At 38.8% G+C, this 10,572-nt stretch overlaps 1 protein-coding gene across 10 annotated transcripts in view; it reads left to right on the top strand.

Moving 5' to 3' along the window:
- SH3D19 (SH3 domain containing 19) overlaps positions 1-10,572 on the top strand; it is a 178,106-nt gene that overhangs the window by 105,204 nt on the left and 62,330 nt on the right. For 8 of the 10 annotated variants that reach the window (XM_019522202.1, XM_019522195.1, XM_019522194.1 and 5 more), the window contains one exon: positions 8,751-8,787. Coding sequence is in view for 7 of the 10 variants with exons in the window: in XM_019522195.1 (XP_019377740.1) it covers positions 8,751-8,787 (37 nt within the window). In the remaining 3 variants the exon portion in view is untranslated. Of the gene's footprint in view, positions 1-7,624; positions 7,666-8,750; positions 8,788-10,572 lie in introns of all 10 variants that reach the window. The other 2 variants (XM_019522200.1, XM_019522201.1) reach the window with 1 other exon arrangement.

Here is a 10,572-nt window from a genome sequence, read left to right as displayed (position 1 = left end):
GGGAGCCTGGGACTGGGCGGGGGATGGGGCTGGGCAGGGCAGCCATGGGGGCTTCTCCTGCAGCTCTGCCCGCTGGGGCAGAGGCAGGTACAGCCAGAGGAGCCATGACAGAACCTTCAGTCACCCATCTGCCTGCCTCTCCCCAGACGATCCGAGTCAGCACCAAAACAGTGTTGAAACTTCGAAACGGATTTGGCCAAACTGAAATGGAACAATGATCGAAAACACCAAAATTGAATCACTGTCCTTTGAAACAGCTGAATGAAACATAGCCATTTCACACAGCCCTACGAGCCATATTTCATAGCTGCTCTCCCTCGTTATAACCTACCTGGGGAGATGGAAATATTTAATTGCAAGTTGTTTGACAGCCCTGCAGAATGTCCCTTTCTTCCTAAGACTGACTGCCTTAATAAACCTAGAATGTCATGAAGTCAGAATGGAGAAATAATAGTAAAAGGTACAACCCCTGGTTTCCTCCTTCTCTTTGCCACCAGTTCCCAAACTTAATAATTGCTCTATCATCTTTTAATGAAGTCAGGGCTGTTTAGAGCTGTAGATATTTATAAGTTCAGCATAAAGGGGCCCCAGATCTGGTTGGGGTCTTCAGCTACTATAATACAGTACTTTATCACATATTGATTATTTATATATTTCAGTTATTCGTATGCTTTTTTAGAGGTCAGACACATTGGCTACCTATTCAGTTAAATGTTGGCCGGATATTTGTATATAAGCTTTTAGCATATTTCCGTAAGCTGAAACTAGAAAAAGAAAGCCAAGAGTCAAATAATTGAAGAATGCCAAAATTGCCTGTTATGAGTGGCAATCTCTTTCAGGTAATGAATCATTTGTTTGATCTGGTGAATGGTTACATATGGCTTCTTTTTATTTTTAAGCACATTTTACTTTTTAAAGATATACTGATGTTTCCTGTCATTAACTACCACATCAGCCATCTTAGATCATTTATTTAGTGGCATGCCTGAAAGGAGATCAGATTAGTTGCATGTGGGATTTTCTTATTATTATTCACATATACGTGGTCAAGTATAAGGGCCCAATGGGCATCAGGTGTGTTTGATCAGCAGGTGCCATATTCTTGCATCTATTTGCTAGCAGGTCTTTAACACCTGGCCAAAAATAAAAAGTGTGGAGCAAATTTCAGTGAAGTGACATATTATGACCAGACCTTAGACTACCCGTTTCTGATCTCTTTCCCCCCACACACATCTGTTTATTGGCATAGTTTTATTTGCATAATTTTGTGTGTGTGGAGGGGGGAAAACTGCATATAACAGGTATCTACTATATATAAATACTAGTTCTGGATGTGACTGTAAACTGTATCTCACGGGAGGGCCTGGTGGCAATGTGGTGAAGCTACTTGTGGCAGGTAAGCTCATATAAAATGCCATAATGTTGCAGCCTCCAGAGTATGTGAGTATAGAGCACCTCAAAACCCTAGCTCCACTGCCTTGTGGGTATTCCTTGGTTGCAGAAAGGCTATGGGACGTCACCCTGATGGAAATGTGCCTTCACAGAGGTGTTAGACAGTCAGCAGCAGTTCTTAACTGTTGCTCTTTAGCAGAAACTACAACCACTGAGGCACTAAACATCTGGACTAAGTCTGGCCTTTAGATTCTGTCTCAGTGGTCTAAAGGGGGGATGGTAGGTTCTGGGCAGCCTCCATTCCTCCATACTCTTGCCTAGGTGTATGCATCAAAAGATCTTGGTGTGATGGTCGTAGACCTTGTTCGTATACACCATGATCCAATCATTCCCTCTTGCTATTCATACAGTAGAGCTAATGATTAATGAGAAATTCATTCAGTATTTATATGAGGAAAAATTAAACAATATAGCATGAACCATAAAGAGACGTGGTTAGCTGCAGTGTCTTTCTGCCTAAACAAAAAGAAGTGTATGACATAACTAAGACTTGGAAATTTCCATTTTAACTTTTCTAGATACTAGCCCTTTAAGTCAGTGATTCGTAACCTTGTCAGAGAGTTTACGGGAGCAAGATATAGCAACGCCTGTGCTAGACAAAGTTCTGTGGCTTGCTTCACTGATGTTCTGCTCTGAGCCAGAAAATGAGTTGAGGGGGAAGGGAGTTGTATTAGAGCAGTACTTCTTAACCTTTTTAGACTTGAGGCACTTCTCAGAAAATGCCAGTTTAGTTTTCATTTGTTTTTTGACTACGGAAAAATAATAAAGCAATTCTTCTGTAGCAAAGAATTCAGAAAACCAGAACAGGTTAGAATGTTTTTGATACTGTGGATTCCTTTTTGAAATCTCTTGGTTTACCTTTGCACATCTAACAGTGCTCTAACATCACGGTGCCATGGCACCCTGGTTGAGAATTGCTGCATTAAATACAATGGGTTTCTTAGCTTTCTCATGCTGACGCTCTTCTCTGAAGAGGATGAGGAAAGCGCATGACTAGCAGGAGTATATGTGGTCAAGTCTATAATTAACTGAGTTAGGAGCTGGCTCATTTTTTGGGGGGTAGCAGGTATATAAATGGTATCTTGAGCTCTTGGATTCTTACTTTTGTAGCTTAGTTTATCCACCAGAGCAGTATCTGCTAGTTCTACAGTGATTCCCTACAAGAAGTACTTTGATTGAATTCATTTGAGCACTTCTAGTGCTTTTCAGGGTTAGACTCTGGCATTCATACCATATTTACTCTAATACATAATGAGATTTTTCTCTAAATCAGCACGGGGGGGGGAATGTCCCTCATCTGCACACATGGAAACCTCACTAAATGTAATGTCTGTCATTAAATTGCTGCCAAAAGCAGCATATGCTTAACAATGGAAGCCAATTATAAAGTTGATTTAAATATAGCCAACCCTAAGCACAACTATAAAATACCTTTTTTTTTTGCAAAAGCTACTATAAAACACATGGCCCACATGGGACAAACATACCACAAAAAAAGTTAGTGCACCCCATCTAAATAAGATATATGGTAGTGCCCATTAAATGCAGATCCCCTCAGTGCTAACTATTTTTACATCATGGTGAGCCACAACATTCCAATCATTTTTACTTCCTCTTCACTCCCACAGCTGAGCTGTGCTTTTCTTTCCCATTTCCAATATTCCTATTTCTATACCAGCCTTAAATATCTGGCAAACATCATGAAAAAGGTCCTGAAACAATTTGCCCAGAATCCCTGTGTTGGCTGTCAGCCTGTTGCATATGATTAGTGTGGCCCTGCCCTCCATAAGGTGGAGCTGGGTCAGGTTGCCCTGCACCTCATCTCATGTAAATTTTTGGAGCATCCCAGGACTTGTGATAAAAATACCCAGTTCCAGTCATGAGTTGGGGGCTAATTAGCACGTGGCTCCTTTGCAGGGAGGGGAAAGGGAGAGTATCTGGAATACACACACATACCTAGCAGTGCTGAGTTGTGGGGTCACCATGGTTTGAAGTGCTATTGACTCCAGTGGGGACCAGTCCAGTGGACTATATGGTAAATCATGAACCTTTGGTTTTAAACTAATATCATGCATAGTTTGCTCCAAAGTGCTGCTCAAAAGTGTGTTTCTGGAATATCTGCTAGACCTTGTAGTAGATTCAAAAAAAGATAATGTACATAGATTCTGGGTAAAGTAAGTACATGGGTTCTATATGCAAAGTACTACATTCATATTTAATTTCAAGGTTATTGTTTTGAAATTTGCTCCTTAGTTGCATGTGCTCAGGGAATGCAGGGTCTAACAGTAAGGAGAAAGGGAAGGGACTTTCAGGGGAAAAAGTTGGAGAGAAGTAGAAAGCCAAGGGACTACTTGACCCTTCAAATTTATTTTTGCTGCTATACGGGGAGTGGGAGGGGGAGTACAAATTTAAGGTGAACCTCCAATAATTAGATTCTATACTTGGAAAATTATAACATGTATAAATTTTCCATATATAGAGTCTGTTTATTGGATGGTTGTCGTATAATCAAGATTGTCTTCTATTTGAGTAAATATGGTATGTCAAGATTGCACCTACAAATATCTAGCTTTCTACTGTCTGTCTTTCATAGACACACAATTACAGTTCAGCGTCAGTTAATATAAATGCTAGACTTAACCAAAGTTGGTTCTTTTGTTCCCTAGGGTTGCATACAGTGCTTTGCTTTGCAGTAATGAAGCTCATTTCTTCAGAAAACCAGCTTCAGCCCTCAGATTCTAAAGTACTCTGCAACAATAAAGTTTCCAATTACCCCGACCTCTAGCTTTACAAAAATTGTCCAGTAAGACATTTTGTGAAATCAGTGCTACTCTCTCTTGTTTAGTTTAGTGCATACTAAGTATCTTTGCAACCTGGATTTCCCATCATAAGCTGTTCTCCCAGGCACAGTATAAATTCAGAATTACATGAACCACAAGCTGCTCCGTCTCACACATATATTCTATTGACTCCCCCAATTTACTCCAGAGGTACTTGAATACTACAGTGATGAAGTCCATAGGCTGATATCCAGTGACAAGAGTAATTTCTTAGTAAATCCAGTGTACTGCATTTAAAAAAACAGGATTTGATGGCAGGAATATCTGACATATTGGTGAGAGCGTTTCATGAAACTACAGGTTGAAATATTAGCCCTCATCCTTGTTGTTTAAAACGATTAATTTTGTTGTTAAAAACGATTAATGTTACTTTAAAATCCATTAGCATCACATTTATGTGAGGTTTCTGAAGGATTTAATTGACCGAACAAATCTACTGCAACTATTTGTTAGGACTGAACAAGGTGAAAAACATAAACCTGAGCTGTGTTTTGGGCCTATACTTCCCACCAGTTTGGTAATGTTTGTGTGCAAATTTCCAATCTCTAATTAAAAAATAAAATAATTCGTAAAGACCGTGGGGTTGCTAAAGCCAATTCATAGTTTCATATTGATTTAGCAGTGGAACAGAAACAAATTGCAAGTTAGTGGGAATGCAGTGTTTATACTGTGGAAGTGCTCAGTGCTCCAGCTGGATGGAAAATCTGAGTAGAGCTCTGAACAAATTTAGAGGTAGATGTGGTTCTTCCCTAAAGAGCTTTACATGCTGACCCTGACTGGTTTCAAGATCTAAAGTGCTTGTCAGACCTGATTTACTACTTGATGTTCTGTCATACAGGCTAGAAATTTTGCAGTGTGATTGCTTAGGCCCTAGTGTAAAACGTATCTATATAGCTTTCCTTCCCCCTTATCCACAAAAATGTTATCTACATAATCCAGATATGTTCCTTATGTATCTCATACTTAAAAGGAACAAAACTGAACTCTGTTAGAACAATACAGTCTCTAAAGGGGAAAGAACAGGATGAAGAAATCCAGAAATTAAAACCAAAGTATTTTTTTAGCCTGCCAGAACAGAATGCCATTTTACCACAGCACATAGAATTGAAAGCTATTTAAAAATTCTGGTTTCAAAAAAGAAACCTGTGAGCTGTAGATTTTACTTTTTTGGTTCAGAATTAATATTTAAAAAATATAAGAACACACACTTGCACCTGTTGCTGTTCCAGGTAAAACATAACCTTGTTTTTCTTAAGAGTAATGAAGTGAGAGTGGACAAAGGACTACTCATTTTTCTCCACTAACCACAATGTATCAAGTTTTTATTTGTCTTCTAGTTCTAAATATATATCCATGGACATGTCATCACTTCTGTAGTAGTGGATGGCTGAGCTGAAATAAAGGAGGCAAACATTTTACCTGGAAATATGCAACATGGGGTGGAAAGAATTATGTTCTCATTTATTTCCCGATGAAAAGCATGCTATTTTGAACGTAAAAATGCCAACATTTGTAATGTGCAAATTGAATATGTGAGGACAAAAATAGAAGGGCACTCTTAAAGGTGCCCCACAAAGGAAAAACTTGTGCCATTTTCCTACTATAAGGCTGGTCTGAGAGACCTGAAATAAATTCTTTGTTGTTAAAAAATCCTGTTAGGTTTTTCTGTTAGAAACCCAAGTCTTGTCTACCCTAGATGTCTCTGGTTGCTTCTAAAATATCAAAATAATGAATTCACAAGAGTTATAAGACTGAAAGTTGAGACACTTAGAAAAAACGAATTTCATTTTCATTAACATCTGTTCAACTCCAAAAATGTATTATCGTCTTTATCACTGTAAAATCTGCAGCGCTCCCAAGTAATTAAGATTAACACAGAATTGCCAGTCTCTTCCTCCTTTGCATAATAGAGTAAACTTGAAGAGGTGGTGCTTTTTATTGAGTGGGTGGGGTTACCTCAATTTGTGAGATCTTTTGAAAGAGTTTAATTTGCTCTAGAATGGTCTGAGATATCTGGTCCTCCTTTTTTTTGTTAGCTGCAGATGTCATCAGAGATCTGTCTCCTTCATTTGGGATCCTCCCCTTTTGGTTGCTGGTCTCATTTCAGGTGGATTCTTGGTTCGACAGGGAGAAGTTGTCACTCAGGAAGCTGAGGTGGATCTCAGGGAGGACTTTGACTATTAGGCCTTGACTTTGTAAGTAGCCAGTTGGGAGCGTGTCAGGGTCAGATGTTCAGCCTGTTTGGTGATGGGTTGAAGAGAAAGGTCTCTCTGTTCTGGTTGGATGATAAATCTAAGAAGGGGAATGTGTTTTTGTTGCCTGTGTAAGTAAAGGACAAGATGCTCAGGGTAGTTCTCTTACTGGGAATGAGAAGGGTTGCAAATTACCTAAGAATTTGATCCAGCTTTTTAGGAGGTGGGTCAGGCTTCCACTTCTCCCCCCTCTCCCCCAGTATGCAAATCTTGTATTGCATGTGTTGATTAAAGAAAGAAGACAAGGCAGTCTAGGCACTAAAGCACTTTCTAAATATTAATATATACATTCAGATAATTACCTGGCAGGGGAAATGCCATGATCACAATGATGGAAATACCCTGATGAGGTAATGCAGTTAAAATGGTACTGAGTAGTGGAGGGGTGCACCCTTGTCTGCTTGCAGACAGGACTCCCTATGTGAGCCTCGTAGTTAGCTTCCCACTGGCCAGCTTCCAGTGAGAAGATCTTGGCTACACGCCAACTTTATGGAAATGGGAGACTTCTCCCTAACTTCCTCCCGTGGCCATCTGGCCAAGGGCAAGCCAAACTCGGGAGCATCCAAACCCCAAGCTTTCAGCCTTGGGCCTGCATGTAGGATGTCTGCCAATGGATTTGAAAGAGTCTGAAGCCCCAGGCGGGAGTGGAGGACGTTTGCCAGTAGTACGACCATATTTGGTTCTCGAATGACTCATGGATTTGGAATTGATTTGGATGATTTGACTTGGGACGTGAAAGATTTTCCTTAAAAAGATCATGAAACATTTCAAATTGGACTGCTTTTTCAGTTGAAAACAGAAAAGGTAATACAGTTGTCCTTTCCTTCTTCAGGGCAATATGTAATCTCCTGTTGTTTGCTCCAGTACTAGATATGAAGTCTAGTTCCATTAGGTTTGATTTTTTTTTTAAACAAACTGTAATTTGACTGTTCCTTTGCTAAACTAGAGTCTGCACTATCCTTGTATGACTAACAATGCACACCCAGCTGATCTTGGCTACTGGCATATCAGGAACTTGGTTAGTTATTTTTCTTCCTTCACTCTCTTCTTCTGCTGTAACTCCTTCTTTTTTTCCTTTAGCACTCATGAATAGTGCACATCAAAAATGCTGCGTGGAAGAGGTATGTTTGTGACCCAGCTGTGCCATCTTTTCCAAGTAGTGATTGCAACTATGAATCTGTGGGCAGTTGTCAGCTTTAGCACAATAATTCCTCCCATCTTCCTGAATAATGCTTGTTATGCAAAGATTTCTCCAGACGCTATCTTCTCATCTTCTTTTTTATTCCACTAAATCAAATTAAATAAAGCTAAAGTGGCCATTAAAAATTATTTGAATATAGATATGATAAAAAGCAGATTTTGTGTTTATGATAAAATGGAGATTTAATTATGTTGTGGAATTCAAAATGCAGTGGATGTAAAAATGGAAGTTACCTAACTTAGCCACTGAATGGTCAAGTTTTTTTCTTTAAATTTGATGAATTAAATACTTAAAAATGTATGCTCCGAAAAGTAGACATTGAATAAGCAGAGTAACTTTTTAATAAGAAATATTAAACAGATGTCTAGTACACCCAACAAACCGAAATAGCTCATCAGGTAAAATAACTTGTATCTTTTTAATCCCCCACCATTAGTCCAAAACACCAAAAATTAAAAAACATTGTATTTGTTGTTTTAAAGTAAGTTAAAAAAACATTAAGCCTAGGAAAGAAACTGACAAAAGCCAAGTAGGACAAAGTTAAGATTTGTCATGCTGTTCTTAATTCATAAATATCTGAAAAATAAGAAAGCCATAAAAGTATGTCCCTGAATATCCATTTACTTTTGTTAGTTTTATAGCCTTTTTGTTGTTTTAAGCTTAATGATGTGTGTTTAATATTGTGATAGAACAGTTTTGGAGGTTTCTCCCTGCAAGTTGTTTTTGGAGTCACACATCATGCCCTAAGAGATTATTAAAGCCCAATGTGTTTTGAGTTAATGTAAACATTGCTGAAGAGTGGCTTCAGCTATTGGAAACTTTTCCTTTTAATACAAATAATTTTTATTTATCTATGGCCACTTTTAGAATGTCTAGTTTATGATTACATTCGATCCATAATCAGTTATTTTTATGATGGCTTTGGTAAGCATTTTGCTATTGGTTTCTTCATTTTGTAGCCGTAAGTGTCCATATTAACTCTTATTTTTTGCTCTTTTTTAACAGCTTCTCGGACTGGTTCTGAGCAGCAGAGAGAGAGAAGGTATGACATAAGTCATTTTGTATTACAAACACATGTTTTTCTTGTATTTGGGTTAGAGGTTGTTTCTCATGGCTTTCTCCTATGGTTTTCCTTTCTGTTTCTTTGTCTTAAAACACTGATGACTAGAACAAAACAAAATAATAGGGTTGGCTTAAAAATCACAGGCATTTAAAAAGATTGGGGAGTGTTGTCTTTTTGTTTTGTTAGTTTTTGAAAACTATTTTGGAACCCTATTTCTTTCTCATTGCCGCATTTGGGTGGGAACATTTCATATAAAAAGTATACACATCTCTCCCAATTTTTACAGGGGAAGGAGGAGGTCACAGTTTTCCTGTCCTAACTTGTGGAGTAGGGGAGCAGTCTTGCCCTACTGATGCTTTTTAAAATGCTTTATTGAAAAAATATATATGGCACTATTTTTCTACTAGGGTACATTAGGCTATTGAGCTTCTGTACTGGGTGCTTCCTCAGATTGGATAATTCAGCATCCAACAGTAGCTAAGCAAGGCACAAAATTCAATAATCTGCTGATGTATTTTTCAAGCTTTTATTCTACAGACAGCTTCAAAATAGAGGGAAATTGCAGATCACGCACCCCTTCTAGTACTTTAGATTGAGAGCTAGTTAAAAGACAAGAAGCAAAGGGTAGAGTTAAATGGCCACTGTTCAGGAAAGCAGGAGGTTAGAAGTGGGTTCCCACAAAGAACTGTGCTGGGACCAGTATTTTGTTCAGCATTTTCCTCAATGACCTGGAAATGGTGGTACACAGTAAAGTCTTCAAGTTTGCAGATGATACTAAATTATTCTGGGTTTTCAAATCCCAAAATGATGAAGAGGAACTGTAGAAGAAAGATCTTGCCAAGCGAAATGAGTGGGCAAAAAAAAATGTCAGGTGAACTTTAGTGTTGACAAATGCAATATAATGTGCATAGGGGAAAAAAATCAATTAGACACATTCAGTGCTGCGATCTGAACTAGCTGTTATGACTCAGGAAAGAGGCCTTGGAGTCCTTCTAGATCCCTCAAAATGTCAGCTGAATATTCAGCAGCAACCAAAAAAGACAAATGTTGGGCATCATTACAAGAAGTGACTTCCTGCCCTTGGAGCAGGGGGCTGGACTCGATGATCTCCCGAGGTCCCTTCCAGCCCTAATGTCTATGAAATTTATGAAAATGGATGACAACATCATGCCACTATACAAATACATGGTGTACCCACATCTTGAATACTGTGTTCAGTTCTGGTCTCCCCATTTCAAAAAGTGTGTAATAGAATTAGAAAAAGTGCAGAGAAGGGCAGCCAAGATAATCACAGAGATGGAGCAGTCAAATAGCCAGGAGAGATTAAAAAGGCTAAGGCTCTTCAGTTTGGCAAGGAGATGGATGAGGGGGATATGATAGAGGTGTATAAAATTATGAAGGGTGTAGACCAGGGGTGGGCAATTATTTCAGGTGGAGGGCTGCTTAATGAGTTTTGGTGACCTTCATAAGTAGCCCCACCCCTTGACAGTTGCCCTGCCCCCTTGTTGCCATCTTGGAACCAGAAGTGCCATCCCCTGACCATTGCCACCAGAAGTCCTTCTCCTTACTGCCCAGAAATACTCCTTTGGGGAGGGGGGTTGCCATCTTAGAACCAGAAAAATACCAAATTCTACACTAAAAGTCAAACACCTACTATAACATTTTAATTTTATTACAAAAAATATTTTTGTTACGATTTGTGTTTGGATAATATATATAGAGGTGATTGCATAATAACTCAAAAATAAATTCTTCAGTTTGTAT

Source organism: Gavialis gangeticus, unplaced genomic scaffold (genome assembly GCF_001723915.1).
Source record: "Gavialis gangeticus isolate Ggan-Ray unplaced genomic scaffold, GavGan_comp1, whole genome shotgun sequence".
Classification (NCBI taxonomy): domain Eukaryota; kingdom Metazoa; phylum Chordata; order Crocodylia; family Gavialidae; genus Gavialis; species Gavialis gangeticus.
Note: the sequence above shows the minus strand (reverse complement) of the source record. Positions and strands in the feature narration are given on the sequence as shown.